Source organism: Choloepus didactylus, chromosome 1 (genome assembly GCF_015220235.1).
Source record: "Choloepus didactylus isolate mChoDid1 chromosome 1, mChoDid1.pri, whole genome shotgun sequence".
Classification (NCBI taxonomy): Eukaryota; Metazoa; Chordata; class Mammalia; order Pilosa; family Megalonychidae; genus Choloepus; species Choloepus didactylus.
The window spans coordinates 153112310-153130323 of record NC_051307.1 but is presented as its reverse complement, the minus strand read 5'-3'; the positions used below and the strand labels follow the sequence as shown (position 1 = coordinate 153130323).

General features: G+C 36.6%; 1 protein-coding gene across 3 annotated transcripts in view; it reads left to right on the top strand.

Annotated features, from left to right (window-relative positions):
* TRPC1 (transient receptor potential cation channel subfamily C member 1) overlaps window positions 1-18014 on the top strand; it is a 97116-nt gene that overhangs the window by 44240 nt on the left and 34862 nt on the right. For all 3 annotated transcript variants that reach the window (XM_037843294.1, XM_037843301.1, XM_037843307.1), the window contains one exon: window positions 4417-4753. In XM_037843294.1, coding sequence (XP_037699222.1) covers window positions 4417-4753 — 337 coding nt within the window. The remainder of the gene's footprint in view (window positions 1-4416; window positions 4754-18014) is intronic.

Below are 18014 nucleotides of genomic sequence, written 5' to 3'. Positions count from 1 at the left end.
TTGGGAAAGTTATTGAATCTATCTGAGCTTTAATTTTAAGAATTAATAAGAATATATATTAAAAGCCTGTAGCACAGTGTGTACAAACATTATACAAGTTCTCTAATATATGGTGGTAGCTATTATTTTTAACAATTAATGATAATTACATTAGTAATTTGGATATTTAATGTTTTTGCTAAATAGTAACTACATAGTAAGTGTAGTAAGTGCCTTTATAATGAAGTTTTCATCTTGTATTTTGTCTGTCATAGGTTTGTTTTATTGATCTGGTTGTTTATAACCCTTTCTATAGTAATAGTACCTTTCTATTTAAAAATGAAGTATCAGATATTATATATCCTGATTCTTATTTGTTAATTCATTGTGAAACCCAAAGGTGGAGAGGCGCATGATATGATAACTAAGTTGAATCTGGCTCTTCTGGCATCATCCCTTCCTATTAAGGGAAATAACCATTTCTACTCCCCATACACACACATACATATGATTCAGGAACTTGAAGAAGGAAGGTATGCATTTTAAATTTCATTTTTTGAGATAATTTACTAAACATGGATATTTATATGTAGATGATACTATCCAGTTGATAGTACAGAGTATTGATAAATTATACTTTTAACGTATTGCTTCTAAGACCCATTATTTTCATTATCAACCTAAATTTATATTAATACAAAATGGGACTTAAATAGATTGTGGTAGAAGGTAAGATACAGGACCTTTGGTGATAGGAGCAGAATTTTTTTTATCTCTGTTGAAATCTGAGCCTCAAAATAGCTTTGTGACTTAGGAAATTGATACAAGATTTTAAGGTGTTTAAGATTACCTACGTAATAAATGGCTTATCCAAGTTTCTGGCTTCAAATCCTGTTCTTTTTCTACTGCTCCAAAGTTCCTGCTCATTTATAGAAAAATAATTAAGTACAAGAATTAAGATTAGTGTAAATATAAGATTATAAATCAAGAACATACCTATGTGGATTCAAAAGAAAATACAATGCTAATGTATGAAATACAATGCTAAGTAGAAACAGAATATAGGAACCCTGTTGTACTCTTCCTCTAGTTTTACATTTTGATTAGATCTTAGGGTAATATACTTAGTTGTGTTCCACAGCCTAAGATGGACACAAAATATTAGAAAAATGATAGAATAAAAGGATACAACATACACGGTCCACTTAAGTGATTAGGAAAAGAACCCCAAGGAACAATTGAAAGAACCAGCATTATCTTGGTTAGGGAAGGAACATTTGAGAGACAATTACCTAATGATATCTATAATCTTAAAGAACTCACAGATGATAACCAGATGTTCCATTCTAAGGAAGATAAAGGGAAAAATAACAAGAAGCAGTAGTGATTTTTGTTAGTTGAAAGGAAGACTTATGAAAGTGAAACCCTGAAAAAGTTATAGAGTGGGAATGTTTTTTAAAACTTTCTTAAAAATACTATATTACATAATCTTCTGGGAATAGTTCAATTGAGTTTAATGTCATCAAGTAATCGGAGATGGACACTGATAGCTCTATACCCTGTAATTTTAAGGGTGAATGAAAGTGTAAACTAATTTTTAAACTAAATTTCTAAATATGATTAGAGAGCAAGATAATAAAATTTTCCCAAATAGTTGGTAGACTTTGTTCTCATTATCTGTTGCTAAATAACAAACTACCATGGAATTTAGTGGCATTAAACAACAATAATTTTATTGTGCTTGTGGATTCTGTGATCAGGAATCAGAAAAAGGCATGGCAGGGATGGTTTATCCCTGCTCCATGTCTGGGGTCTTAGCTGAAAATAACTCAAATGACTGGGGGCTGTAATCATCCTGAGGCTTCCTCACTCACGCGTCTGGCACCTGGGATTGTTGACTGGAGTGCCAACATGCAGCCTATGCATAGCTTTGGCTTCCTCATAGCATGGTGGCTTCATGATAGTAGGACTTTTTACCTGGCATCTCATGGCTCCAAGAGCACGTGTTCCAACAAAGAAGGTGGAAGCTGCATGGTCTTTTAAGAAGACACTTAGCATCACTTCTGCTAGAATCTATTGGTTAAAGCAATCACAAGCTTTACATCGACCCAGCTTTTGATGGGAGGTGTATCAAAGAATTTGCAGCCATGTTTTTTTTTTTTTTTTTTAAATCATCATTTTATTGAGATATATTCACATACCACGCAGTCATACAAAACAAATTGTACTTTCGATTGTTTACAGTACCATTACATAGTTGTACATTCATCACCTAAATCAATCCCTGACACCTTCATTAGCACACACACAAAAATAACAAGAATAATAATTAGAGTGAAAAAGAGCAATTGAAGTAAAAAAGAACACTGGGTACCTTTGTCTGTTTGTTTCCTTCCCCTACTTTTCTACACATCCATCCATAAACTAGACAAAGTGGTGTTTGGTCCTTATGGCTTTCCCAATCCCATTGTCACCCCTCATAAGCTACATTTTTATACAACTGTCTTCGAGATTCATGGGTTCTGGGTTGTAGTTTGATAGTTTCAGGTATCCACCACCAGCTACCCCAATTCTTTAGAACCTAAAAAGGGTTGTCTAAAGTGTGCATAAGAGTGCCCACCAGAGTGACCTCTCGGCTCCTTTTGGAATCTCTCTGCCACTGAAGCTTATTTCATTTCCTTTCACATCCCCCTTTTGGTCAAGAAGATGTTCTCTGTCCCACGGTGCCAGGTCTACATTCCTCCCTGGGAGTCATATTCCACGTTGCCAGGGAGATTCACTTCCCTGGGTGTCTGATCCCACGTAGGGGGGAGGGCAGTGATTTCACCTTTCAAGTTGGCTTAGCCAGAGAGAGAGGGCCACATCTGAGCAACAAAGAGGCATTCAGGAGGAGACTCTTAGGCACAAATACAGGGAGGCCTAGCCTCTCCTTTGCAGCAACCGTCTTCCCAAGGGTAAAACTTATGGTAGAGGGCTCAACCCATCAAACCACCAGTCCCCTATGTCTGTGGTCATGTTAGCAACCATGGAGGTGGGGTAGGCGAATACCCCTTGCAGCCATGTTTTAAAACCTCCACAGACTTAGAACATTTTCAGCTGAAACTTGTTCTTCCAAATACATATTTAACATTGCTGTTTGTTAAATCATTGTTATGTAGAAGAAAACAATCAGTCCTGAGATTGCTTTGATATTTAGGGGCAGGGGAAAACCACTAAGTTTGGGATTCTACTAAACTGGGTATTTGGTGGGAGGCAAAGCTTTTTCTCTCCCAGATATTTCACCTTCAGGGACAGATCAAAATTCCCTAAGAACTTTGGAATCTCAATGGAAGAACAGAGAATGAAGGAAGACTTTATTGCCAAAAATAAGTCTTGTATGTTAGGAAATTCCTTGATGAGTATCACAAACAACAGCAATAAAAAAAAAACTGTCCAAACAGATTTTTTTCACTGTAGTGTTGTATTCTACTAATTATATTCTATCTCTCAATAAATCTTTTCAAAACTGAAGGTTGTCCAAATATTCTTGGATACCTGAATAATTTTACAATCATCTAATTGTGCTTTACTTTGGCAATTTCAAACCTGATCTTATTATTGTATTCAGAGTTATCAGGACCCTTAAGTTATACTTTACAGTGTGAGCATTATATTGGAAGAATTTGCCTCTGAAATTTATAAACTAAGGAGCTTTTGTAAACTTTGGTAAATTAATTCCCATACTTGAACTAGAATTTTCCTCTTATTTGGCAGCATTTTACCTCTCATTCTCATGCAAAATTCAGTTGTGAACAGTACATTTAATACATTTTAAGAAATTCTCGGTGTTTTGCTAGAGAATGAATGGATCTAATATTTAGACTTAGATTGTTTTCCTATCTGGACATCTTGGTTTAACTAAAATCAGTAATTTTTCTAGATTGAAGACATTCAGGCAGTGATTAGTAAAAAATGTATCTCTTTCTATGGGAAGTGTGTGTTAACTTTGAAATTTCATTTGGTAGAGGTCTTTATAAATTAAATGTGGTAAAATGGTAAAATGACAGAGCAAGTTAAAAATAATAGTAATTATAGAGTGCATATTATGTACCAGGCACTATTCTAAGAGCTTTGCATTTAATCCTCACAAAAACTTTATGAGTAAGTACTGTTATCCATTGTACAGAGGGGAATTTGAGGCCCAGAGAGGTTTAAAAACTTGCTCAAGGTCATTTAGTAAGTGGCAGAGCCTGGAATTGAATCTGGGTAATCTGGCTCCAGAGTCTATGCTCTTAACCTCTACACTCTTTTATTTTATTATTTGTCATGAAAAAATATGTTGAATGTATAGAATTGATTTTTTTAAAACTTCGAGTATCAGCTAAATAATGGTATTATAAGTTAGTATTTAAAGTTTTATTTTACTTTTTTTGTGTATGTGTGCGTATGTCCTTTTAGTTTGTCTCCCAGTCTAACTGCCAGCAGTTCCTGAACACTGTTTGGTTTGGACAGATGTCAGGTTATCGACGTAAGCCCACCTGTAAGAAGATAATGACTGTTTTGACAGTTGGCATCTTTTGGCCAATTTTGTCACTTTGTTATTTGATAGCTCCCAAATCTCAACTTGGCAGAATCATTCACACTCCTTTTATGAAATTTATTATTCATGGAGCATCATATTTCACGTTCCTGCTGTTACTAAACCTATACTCTCTTGTCTACAATGAAGACAAGAAAAACACAATGGGACCAGCCCTTGAAAGAATAGACTACCTTCTTATACTATGGATTATTGGTAAGTATCACATTAATTTAAAAGTGTCTGCCTTTATTTAATCCATTAATTCTCCCTTGTTGGTGGTGTTATGTATATCTGAGTTCAAATTTGTAATTATGCCCTGTTTACACAGTAAGAATTTGAACTTTACCATGATCATTGAAGACTTAACTAACACTTTTGTAAAGATATATGTTCCTGAATTTGATGATAAGGAAGTAGAACTCCTATTTAATATTAAGTATTTAGACATTGTAAGTCTGGTTTGCTAATGCTATTATTATGCAAAATACCAGAAATGGATTGGCTTTTATAAAGGGTGTTTATTTTATAAAGGGTGTTTATTTGGTTACAAAGTTATATTCCTAAGGCCATAAAATGCCCAAACAAAGGCATCGACAATAGGGTACCTTCAATGAAGAACACCGACGGAGTCTGGAAAACCTCTGTCAGCTGGGAAGGCATAGGCACGTGGCTAGAATCTGCTCCAGGGTTCTGTTTTAAAAATGGCTATCTCCTAGGATGTTTCTTTGTAGGCGTCTGGGGGTGTTCTGTTAGTTTCTCCCAGGCAAACTCTTGACAAGCAAGAGTCTGCTTTCAATGGCCATCTCCAAGATGTCTCTCTTGGCTGCTTTCCAAAATGACTCTCTCAGCTGCTCTGAGGTCCTTCCATTTGTGAGCTCTTTTATAGGACTCCAGTGATTAAATCCAGATCTCCATGGAAATAATAATTTAATCAAATGTTTCACCCACCATTGATTGAGTCACATCTCCATGGGAACAATCAAAGGATTCCAACCTAATCAACACTAATACCTATTACATTTGCCCCCACAAGATTGCATTAAAGAATATAGTGTTTTGGGGGCATAAGACATTCAAACTGGCACAGACATTATAAATTGTTTAGACATTATAAATTCTTTATTCTCAGATTGAATTTGTTCATGATTGTTAAAACATAAAAACAAGTTTTACTGACCGCTTTTTTGGTATAAGAGCATGAGCATTTTCTTGTGTATTTTGCAACTTAATACATTTTATACTCCACTGCATTTTAAAAGTTAACTGTTCTGTTTCATTTTATCATTAGTTTTCTTTTTAAGAACTGTTGAACATTTGTAGCTACATCTTACTTTATCTGTATTATAGAAATCTATATTTAAAGGGTCCTTGGTGACTCATTCCGTAATTCAATTCTTTGTGTAAACCAGATCTCTAAAATTTCAGTTTTTTTTTTTTAATTTAAGACATTTTGTTTTCTGAAAATTGTTTTTTTTTTAATAAATATTGTGCTGTATAATAAAAATCTTAAATGACCTACAGTTTTTATTCCCCTTGCCTTTTTCTGAGGGCAGCTGGGAAGAAATCACATTTTCTATTCTTGACCTTTCACTATCTCCTTTGTTTCCCTCTGGATCATCTTCAGCCCATCCATCAACTATCTGCTACAGAGTAAAAGATGAAATTTACTCTTTTCTGTGATTTGGAGCACTGGTTTTATTTTTATTGCATTTCTCTTTTGATTGATATGTTCTTTATTGTTTTAATTATTAAATAATTTGAGAAGAGTTAATGTACCTGTTCACTTTTAGTTCTCTTTCAGCTATAAAAATAATTTCCAATTTTGAAAGTTTTATTTTTATTTAGAAATCAATTCATTTCAATAACTCAATTTCAGCCAGAATTTTACTTTTAGCAGTAATCAATCTGTGATGCATTAATGTTAAAAATTAGGTAAATAAAGTAAAAATAAGATACGTCTGAAAAAAAACAAATTAAATATTCCTTCATGTTAATATTTCCATGTTTCCTAAATTTCTGTTATCTAAAAATTAATCATTTAGGCTTTATGATATGTAGTTCCATGTTATATTGCTCTAGATCTTTTCCAACGTGAAATTTGTTTATGTTATTATTATTATTATTATTATTTTTAATCTTCATTTTATTGAGATATATTCACATACCACGCAGTCATACAAAACAAATCATACTTTCGATTGTTTACAGTACCATTACATAGTGGTACATTCATCACCCAAATCAATCCCTGGCACCTTCATTAGCACACACATAAAAATAACAAGAATAATAATTAGAGTGAAAAAGAGCAATTGAAGTAAAAAAGAACACTGGGTACCTTTGTCTGTTTGTTTCCTTCCCCTATTTTTCTACTCATCCATCCATAAACTAGACAAAGTGGAGTGTGGTCCTTATGGCTTTCCCAATCCCATTGTCACCCCTCATAAGCTACATTTTTATACAACTGTCTTCGAGATTCATGGGTTCTGGGTTGTAGTTTGATAGTTTCAGGTATCCACCACCAGCTACCCCAATTCTTTAGAACCTAAAAAGGGTTGTCTAAAGTGTGCATAAGAGTGCCTACCAGAGTGACCTCTCGGCTCCTTTTGGAATCTCTCTGCCACTGAAGCTTATTTCATTTCCTTTCACATCCCCCTTTTGGTCAAGAAGATGTTCTCCGTCCCACGTTGCCAGGTCTACATTCCTCCCCGGGAGTCGTATTCCATGTTGCCAGGGAGATTCACTCCCCTGGGTGTCTGATCCCACGTAGGGGGGAAGGCAGTGATTTCACCTTTCAAGTTGGCTTAGCTAGAGAGACAGGGCCACATCTGAGCAACAAAGAGGCATTCGGGAGGAGGCTCTTAGGCATAACCATAGGGAAGCCTAGCCTCTCCTTTGCAGCAACCGTCTTCCCAAGGGTAAAACCTGTGGTAGAGGGCTCAACCCATCAAACCACCAGTCCCCTATGTCTGTGGTCATGTTAGCAACCATGGAGGTGGGGTAGGCGAATACCCCTGCATTCTCCACAGGCTCCTCAAGGGGGCACTACATCTTTTTTTTACCTTGTTTTTCTTTTTTTTTTTTTTTTTTTTAACTTTCCCTTCTTTTTTAAATCAACTTTATGAAAAAAAAAGTTAAAAAGAAAACAAACATACAGTAAAAGAACATTTCAAAGAGACCGTAACAAGGGAGTAAGAAAAAGACAACTAACCTAAGATAACTGCTTAACTTCCAACATGTTCCTACTTTACCCCAAGAAAGTTACCTAATATAGCAACATTTCTGTGAACTTGCTCCTACTATATCCATCAGAAATTAACAGACCATAGTCATTTCTGGGCATCCCCAGAACGTTAAATAGCTTATCTGTTCTCCTTGGATTATTGTTCCCCCTTCCTTAATTGCTCTCTATTGCTAGTTCCCCTACATTCTACATTATAAACCATTTGTTTTACATTTTTCAAAGTTCACATTAGTGGTAGCATATAATATTTCTCTTTTTGTGCCTGGCTTATTTCGCTCAGCATTATGTCTTCAAGGTTCATCCATGTTGTCATATGTTTCACGAGATCGTTCCTTCTTACTGCTGCGTAGTATTCCATCGTGTGTATATACCACATTTTATTTATCCACTCATCTGTTGAAGGACATTTGGGTTGTTTCCATCCCTTGGCAATTGTGAATAATGCTGCTATGAACATTGGCGTGCAGATATCTGTTTGTGTCACTGCTTTCCAATCTTCCGGGTATATACCGAGAAGTGCAATCGCTGGATCGAATGGTAACTCTATATCTAGTTTTCTAAGGAACTGCCAGACTGACTTCCAGAGTGGCTGAACCATTATACAGTCCCACCAACAATGAATAAGAGTTCCAATTTCTCCACATCCCCTCCAGCATTTGTAGTTTCCTGTTTGTTTAATGGCAGCCATTCTAACCGGTGTTAGATGGTATCTCATTGTGGTCTTAATTTGCATCTCTCTAATAGCTAGTGAAGCTGAACATTTTTTCATGTGTTTCTTGGCCATTTGTATTTCTTCTTTAGAGAACTATCTTTTCATATCTTTTGCCCATTTTATAATTGGGCCGACTGTACTATTGTCATTGAGTTGTAGGATTTCTTTATATATGCAACATATCAGTCTTTTGTCAGATACATGGTTTCCAAAAATTTTTTCCCATTGAGTTGGCTGCCTCTTTACCTTTTTGAGAAATTCCTTTGAGGTGCAGAAACTTCTAAGCTTGAGGAGTTCCCATTTATCTATTTTCTCTTTTGTTGCTTGTGCTTTGGGTGTAAAGTCTAGGAAGTGGCCTCCTAATACAAGGTCTTGAAGATGTTTTCCTACATTATCTTCTAGGAGTTTAATGGTACTTTCTTTTATATTGAGATCTTTGGTCCATTTTGAGTTAATTTTTGTGTAGGGGGTGAGGTAGGGGTCTTCTTTCATTCTTTTGGATATGGATATCCAACTCTCCCAGCCCCATTTGTTGAAAAGACCATTATGACTCAGTTCAGTGACTCTGGGGGCCTTATCAAAGATCAGTCGGCCATAGATCTGAGGGTCTATCTCCGAATTCTCAATTCGATTCCATTGATCTATATGTCTATCTTTGTGCCAGTACCATGCTGTTTTGGCAACTGTGGCTTTATAATAAGCTTCAAAGTCAGGGAGTGTAAGTCCTCCCACTTCGTTTTTCTTTTTTAGAGTGTCTTTAGCAATTCGAGGCATCTTCCCTTTCCAAATAAATTTGATAACTAGCTTTTCCAAGTCTGCAAAGTAGGTTGTTGGAATTTTGATTGGGATTGCATTGAATCTGTAGATGAGTTTGGGTAGAATTGACATCTTAATGACATTTAGTCTTCCTATCCATGAACATGGAATATTTTTCCATCTTTTAAGGTCCCCTTCTATTTCTTTTAGTAGAGTTATGTAGTTTTCTTTGTATAGGTCTTTTACATCTTTGGTTAAGTTTATTCCTAGGTACTTGATTTTTTTAGTTGCTATTGAAAATGGTATCTTTTTCTTAAGTGTCTCTTCAGTTTGTTCATTTCTAGCATATAGAAACATTACTGACTTATGTGCATTAATCTTGTATCCCGCTACTTTGCTAAATTTGTTTATTAGCTCTAGTAGGTGTATCGTTGATTTCTCAGGGTTTTCTAGATATCAGATCATCACCATATCAGTCTCTCACCATTGAGTACTATGCTGGCTGTGGGTTTTTCATATATGCTCTTTATCATGTTGAGGAAGTTTCCTTCAATTCCTACCTTTTGAAGTGTTTTTATCAAAAAGGGATGTTGGGTTTTGTCAAATGCTTTTTCAGCATCTATTGAGATGATCAATTGATTTTTCCCTTTTGACTTGTTAATGTGTTGTAATACATTGATTGATTTTCTTATGTTGAACCAGCCTTGCATGCCTGGAATAAACCCCACTTGGTCATGGTGTATGATTTTTTTAATGTGTCTTTGGATTCGATTTGCAAGTATTTTGTTGAGGATTTTTGCATCTATATTCATTAGGGAGATTGGCCGGTAGTTTTCCTTTTTTGTAGCATCTTTGCCTGGTTTTGGTATTAGATTGATGTTAGCTTCATAGAATGAGTTAGGTAGTGTGCCATTTTCTTCAATGTTTTGAAAGAGTTTGAGTAAGATTGGTGTCAGTTCTTTCTGGAAAGTTTGGTAGAATTCCCCTGTGAAGCCATCTGGCCCTGGGCATTTATTTGTGGGAAGATTTTTGATGACTGATTGGATCTCTTTGCTTGTGATGGGTTGGTTGTAGTCTTCTATTTCTTCTCTGGTCAGTCTAGGTTGTTCATATGTTTCCAGGAAATTGTCCATTTCTTCTACATTATCCAGTTTGTTGCCATACAGTTGTTCATAATATCCTCTTATAATTTTTTTAATTTCTTCAGGATCTGCAGTTATGTCACCTTTTTCATTCATTATTTTGTTTATATGGGTCTTCTCTCTTTTTGATTTTGTCAGTCTAGCTAGGGGCTTGTCAATCTTGTTGATCTTCTCAAAGAACCAACTTTTGGTGATATTTATCCTCTCTGTTGTTTTTTTGTTCTCTATGTCATTTATTTCTGCTTTAATCCTTGTTATTTCTTTTCTTGTACTTGGTTTAGGATTGGTTTGCTGTTCATTTTCTAGCTTCTTCAGTTGATCCATTAGTTCTTTGATTTTGGCTCTTTCTTCCTTTTTAATATATGCGTTTAGTGCTATAAATTTCCCCCTTAGCACTGCTTTTGCTGCATCCCATAGGTTTTGGTATGTTGTGTTCTCATTTTCATTTGTCTCTATATATTTAGCAATTTCTCTTGCTATTTCTTCTTTAACCCACTGATTGTTTAGGAGTGTGTTGTTTAACCTCCAGGTATTTGTGAATTTTCTAAGTCTCTGATGGTTATTGACTTCTAATTGTATTCCATTGTGGTCAGAGAATGTGCTTTGAATAATTTCAATCTTTTTAAATTTATTGAGGCTTGTTTTATGTCCCAGCATATGATCTATTCTGGAGAAAGTTCCGTGAGCACTAGAAAAGTATGTGTATCCTGGTGATTTGGGATGAAATGTCCTGTATATGTCTGTTAAATCTAATTCATTTATCAGATTGTTTAGGTTTTCAATTTCCTTATTGGTCTTCTGTCTGGTTGATCTATCTATAGGAGAGAGTGATGTGTTGAAGTCTCCCACAATTATTGTGGAAACATCAGTTGCTTCCTTTAGTTTTGCCAGTGTTTCTCTCATGTATTTTGTGGCACCTTGATTGGGTGCATAGACATTTACGATTGTTATTTCTTCTTGCTGAATTGCCCCTTTTATTAGTATGTAGTGGCCTTCTTTGTCTCTCAAAACATCCCTGCATTTGAAGTCTATTTTATCTGAGATTAATATTGCTACACCTGCTTTCTTTTGGCTGTAGCTTGCATGAAATATTTTTTTCCATCTTTTCACTTTCAGTTTCTTTGTGTCCCTGTGTCTAAGATGAGTCTCTTGTATGCAACATATTGATGGTTCATTTTTTTTGATCCATTCTGCGAATCTATATCTTTTAATTGGGGAGTTTAATCCATTTACATTCAACGTTATAACCGTGAAGGCATTTCTTGAATCAGCCATCTTATCCTTTGGTTTATGTTTGTCATATTTTTCCTCTCTGTCTGTTAATATCCTTTATTGTACCCATACCGAATCTCTTTAGTACTGAACCTTTCTCCAAGTCTCTCTGTCCTTTCTTTCTTTCTCTGTCTGTAGGGCTCCCTTGTGTATCTCCAGTAGGGCAGGTCTCTTGTTAGCAAATTCTCTCAGCATTTGTTTGTCTGTGAAAAATTTAAGCTCTCCCTCAAATTTGAAGGAGAGCTTTGCTGGATAAAGTATTCTTGGCTGGAAATTTTTCTCACTCAGAATTTTAAATATATCGTGCCACTGCCTTCTCGCCTCCATGGTGGCTGCTGAGTAGTCACTACTTAGTCTTATGCTGTTTCCTTTGTATGTGGTGAATTGCTTTTCTCTTGCTGCTTTCAGAACTTGCTCCTTCTCTTCTGTGTTTGACAGTGTGATCAGTATATGTCTCGGAGTGGGTTTATTTGGATTTATTCTATTTGGGGTTCACTGAGCATTTATGATTTGTGTATTTATGTTGTTTAGAAGATTTGGGAAGTTTTCCCCAACAATTTCTTTGAATACTCTTCCTAGACCTTTACCCTTTTCTTCCCCTTCTGGGACACCAATGAGTCTTATATTTGGACGTTTCATATCATCTATCATATCCCTGAGGTCCATTTCGATTTTTTCAGTTTTTTTCCCCATTCTTTCTTTTATGCTTTCATTTTCCATTCTGTGATCTTCGAGGTCACTGATTCGTTGTTCAACTTCCTCTAGTCTTGTACTATGAGTGTCCAGAATCTTTTTAATTTGGTCAGCAGTTTCTTTAATTTCCATAAGATCATCCATTGTTTTATTTATTCTTGCAATGTCTTCTTTATGCTCTTCTAGGGTCTTCTTGATTTCCTTTGTCTCCCGTACTATGGTCTCATTGTTCATCTTTAGTTCTTTGAGTAGCTGCTCTAGGTGCTGTGTCTCTTCTGGTCTTTTGATTTGGGTGCTTGGGCTTGGGTTATCCATATCGTCTGGTTTTTTCATATGCTTTATAATATTCTGTTGTTTTTGGCCTCGTGGCATTTGCTGAACTTGATAGGGTTCTTTTAGGATTTGTAGACCAATTGAAGTCCTTATCTCTAATTTATCAGATCTACAGCTTCGTGGAGTACACTTTCTCTAACTAACCAGCAGGTGGCGTCCACGAGCCACTTGTTCTCCACAAGCCAGTTCTCCCCTGCTTAGCCTTTTTGGTGAGTGGGGGAGTGAGTCTTGTGGGGTCCAATTGGTGTACCAAGCTTGCGTGTGTAGTTGGTGTTGCCTGCCCTGTATATGGGGCGTGTTTCTGGGCAGTCAGGGAGGGGGGTTGGCTCTAACAATCAAATCTCCCTGGTGATCCTAGAGTTTTAAGGCTGCTGCAATAGTCTAATCCTTCAGTTCAGTCCTGCCACAGTTTGTCTCTGCCACTGACCCACAAGTCCTTGGTATTGGCGTATGGCTCCTGAGACTTGCAAGTGGGCCCCTGTTCCAGGCCGTGCACCCCCTGGTCCTCTGTTGAGGGATGACTGTGCTATGTTACAGGTGAGTGCCGTCCCCCCAGGGCAGTTCTGGGCTGCTGGGCTGTGTAGGGAGGCTCCCAGTCTGCTCAAATGATGGCTGAATGGGGCTTTGTTAATTCACACTGCTCTACCTTCCCAACTCTGGGACAATCAGCTGAGGTTGCAGGGAAGGCTAATGTCCACGCCCAGTTTTGTGGTGTGTGCCTGTTATTTGAAGCACTTCCGTCACACTGGGTTGTCTGGGGCAGTTCTGGGCTATGGGGCTGGCGATGGGCAGGAGTGTTTCCTGTCCACCAGGATGGTGGCTGTGAGCGGACACCCCCCTTTTCTTGGGAAGTTGTGGTGTTTAGTGAATTTTCTCAGCCACTGGATTATTGCGTTTTGTCTCAGAGCTCTCCTAGTTCTGCTCTTGAGTTGACCTGCCCAAATTGCAGGTCTTTGAAGCTTTCTGTATTGGGCTTCTTAGAGTAATTGTTTTAGAAAAAGAAAAAAGGATTAAAAAAAAAAAAAAAAAAAAGGGCCCTCCTTAGAGATCTAATGGGTTATTGAAATGCTAAGAGACAAAGCAACCAGGGCCATTAAGGAAAGGTCCACAGGGCAGAGAGATCAGCTTTTCTTCGGGATTTGCATATGCTCCTCAGGGCCTGAGCTCGGGCCTGAGCTCTGCCCTTCCCCTTTCTATGTTCACCAGAACTCCAAAAATCCTCCGCTTTTATTTTGGAGATTTTCGTGTTGTTTTTTTTCTATGCCTGTCTCCTCTCTGCTGGGCTGGCTGCTCTCAGATTCTCTGGTGTCTCGTCTCCGTCTATCTATGGTTGGAGTTTGGATCAGTAGAATGAGCTTCCGATAAGGGCTCCCACTACAGTTCTCCCTTGTCCTTCCCGGAGTGACGGCCCCTCCTCCCACGGGACTGAGCCTGGCAGGGAGGGGCGCGGGTCCCCTGGCCGCAAAAACTTACAGATTTCGCTGATCTCAGCAGTTCCACGTTTTCATGAGTGTTGTATGAAGTATGCCCAAAGTCAGATTGCTCTGTGGTGTCCAGTCCACGCAGTTCCTGGCTTTCTACCTACTTTCCTGGAGGAGTAACTAAAACATACAGCTCACCAGTCTGCCATCTTGCCCCCTATGTTATTATTTGAATAGGTAAAAAACATAAGCTTATTTAATAAATTTTAGTCATTAACCATATGTTTCGGTCTGCTAAAGCTGCCAAATGCAACATACCAGAAAGTGGGTTGACTTTTAACAATGGAGATTTATTAAGTTACAAGTTACAATTCTAAGGCCTTGAAAATGTTCAAATTAAGGCACCAAAAAGAGGATACTTGCTCTGAGGGAAGGCTGCTGGCATCCGGGATCCCTCTGTCATATAGGAAGGCACATGGTGACATCTGCTGGTCCTTCTCTCCTGGGTTCTGGATTCATTGGCTCTATTTTTCTCAGTTCCTGTGGGTCCTTCTTGCTTTCCTGGGCATTTCTCTTTCTGCTGTCTCTCCAAATGTCTCTGCCTTTTATCCTCTCAGAAGGTCTCCAGTAAAGCATTAAGACCTACCTAGAATGGGCTGGGTCACATCTCAATTGATACAACCTAATCAAAAGGTCCCAACCACAATAGGTCTGCCCCCTCAAGAAGCGATTAAGAGAACATTGTCTTTTCTGGGGTACATAACAGTTCCAAATCAGCACACCTAACTTCATCCTACTTTTCCTATTCTCTTCTCCCGCTTGTCTAATTTCATCACTGATTTGGTTAGAAAAAAATCTTATTGTAAATACTCAATTTATTTGGTTTGATTTATTTTATTTTATGGTTTACATGCTAGTGGAGAGTATACCGCTGAAAGAAATCTCAAAAAAATACTTTTCCCTTTATTCATTTAAATTATTTCTGAAAGATTATTATATATTCACTAGTCTTAAAAGAAATTTTATATCATTTAAATATAAAATATTGCTTCTTTTTTTTATAAATAAGGTTCAGTTTATTCAATTCTGTATAAAAATTAAAGTTTAAATTCCTTAGCAGTGAGTATAAACTCACTGAACTCAAAGAGCCATACCACTCTTTGTATGGCATAAATATTGCTACATTAATGGAGTTTCATAATAACTATCACTATGGCCACTCACTTTTAAGCATGATGGCTCTTTCAGTAACATTATGGACACATACACACATACATGCACACACATGATTTATTTTCTAACCATACTCTGCCTTGGTAGAAGAATGCATGTCAATTAAACCAATGAAATTTGTGGAAGTATTTTACTTTTCTCAGCACAGCTTCCTTTTTGTAATAACCAGATCTGAGTAAACCTTCCCAAAGATGTCTTCTAAGGTTGTTATATAAACAGATCACTCTGGCCTTCAATAAATATATAGATCTGAACCTGCTTTCAATGAGTATGTAGAAATAATTTTCCTGTGTATTTAAAGGCTCACATTGATACAATTTATTATTTTAAGCAATGAAGACAGAGACTTTTCACTCATGATGACCAACTTTTGTGCATTTGCTTTCCTGTTTCTTCTCCTTACATTTCCAGAAAAAAATAAGGTTAAGTTTTATAAGCAAGGTAGTAAAAAGGGAAATAATTGATTAAAAAAAAAATTGGTAAAAGGAAAAAAGGAACTATTGATAATGCATAGAATCTTAATGGTATCCTTTTATTTAATCTTTTGCTGTTAGAAAATAATAGAATAGCTTTTATAAAAATGTATTTTTAAAAATGCTGAGCACCTACTTTTTCTAAGCACAGGCCCTGAAGTGTCAGTGGTGAGTAGAAACAGATATGACCCCTATACTCATGAAGTTTATGGTCTAATTAAGGTGGAAACCCATTAACTTGAGAATCACACAAAACCACAGATCAGTTAAGTGCTGATAAATAAAGGTACATGGTGCAAGGAGAGCAAGCATCTTCTCAGGCTGATTGACCTAGTCAGGAAGTGACTTGAGGAAGTGATTAATGAGCTAAGATATAAAAGATGAATAGTAGTCAAGTAGGAGAATTGAGAAAGAAAAGAATTCTAAGTTGAGGTAAGAGCACATGCAAGGCTTGGAGCCAAGAGGGAGCGTTGTACAAAGAAGAGACTAAATAAAGGCTAATGGGCTAATGTTACTGGAGTAAGGAGAATGAGGGAAGCATGATTCAAGATGAAGCTGTAGAAATGTATGTTGTGCCAGACTATGTATAGGCTTGTAGGCCATGTTAAGTAATTTTGACTTTAAGCTAAGAACAGTGGAAAACCATTAAAGTTTTAAAATAGGGGAATATCATGATCAGATTTATCTTTTGGAAAGATCATTCTGGCCACAGTGAGGAGAATGGATGGAGAGTGGAGGGGGCGGTGCGGATAGGGCTGTGGCAAGGGTAGATGAAGGGAGACCAATAAAGAACCTGTTTTAGTAATCTAGATGAAAGCTGATGGTATCTTGAATCTAGAGTTATTATGATAGAGATAGAGAAAAAGGAACAGATTTGAGAGATATTTATTTATAAGATAAAGTCAATAGGACAGGGAAATACATGTTATTTAGGAGGTGAGGGAGAAGGAAGTTATAAGCAACAGGTGATTTGGAAGAATACTAGGTTTTGGAGGAAGGGTAGATCTTGAGTGTGATTTTGGATATGTTGAGCTTGAAAAGCCTTTGAGATAGATAGCCAAGAGAGATGTCAAGCAGACAGATATTATAGTCTGGAGCTCAAGAGGAGATCTAAGCTTGAGATAGAAATTTGTGAACAATCTGCATATAGGTGATATATGAAACTGTGGGCATGGATGAGACACTTAAAGAGAAAGAATAAAATGAAAAAAAAGAAAGGACTTAAGATCAAGCTTTGAGGATTCCTTATATGGCTGGGATCGCTGCTTACTAATGTTATTTTCTAACTGTACAAAAATAAAAACAAACCCCTAAAATATAGTATGTTGTTTATGTAGTGATTTCACTGCTTAAATAGTTTAAAATTATTTTATTCTTTTCAACCTAACTCAGAAATTTGAAAGACATGAAGTATATTAGCTTTATTTTGGTGGGGGTGTTGCACAGGAAATGGGAAACTTCCTGATGATAGTCCTCACTATTCTTTCACATATCTGCCCTTTTTGATCAAAATTCTTTGCCAATTCAGTGTTGTAATTTATTGTTAAGAGTTCCCTTAAAGCATACAATTGCACTTTTTAGAGATAAAACACATTTCTATAAACATCTGTCTTGGCTTAGTGTTTTAATGTTAAAACAAATATGTCTAAACTTTAAATATAAGTGTTTTAAGTTTGAAGATGTCTTATAAATAAGGATTTGCACACTATTTTATATCAAGATCCAGGATTAGATAGTTACTTTGAGTTTTTGAAGACAGTATGACCATGGAGGATTTGTTTAATATGTTTCTGCTCCATAGCTCCTGGTCCTGGGTAAAGATTGAGCATGATATATATTCAGAAAGCTTTTATCCCTCTGCTTCTCAAACAATAGAGAACAGTGTTTGAGTTAATAAAATGCTGCCTATGGGACTATTTCATTTAACATTTTTTAGATAGTTTTTATCTATTCATTTTGAATAGAAGCTCATTCAAGTGGAAATTTTTTTAGTGTTTTCTCTGTCAGATCTGCAAATATTTTTTGTTTTATTTCTATGTAAAATTGGGTACTGTGTAATTAGGCTGTTATGAATAGAGGTTTTTGAGAATACTTCATATCTTTCCCAGGGAAATTATTCTGCCTGTTGGTAATCCAGAGGATAATTCTACTTGGTTTAACTTGATTTCCAACCATGTGTTATGTTGCTGCACTCT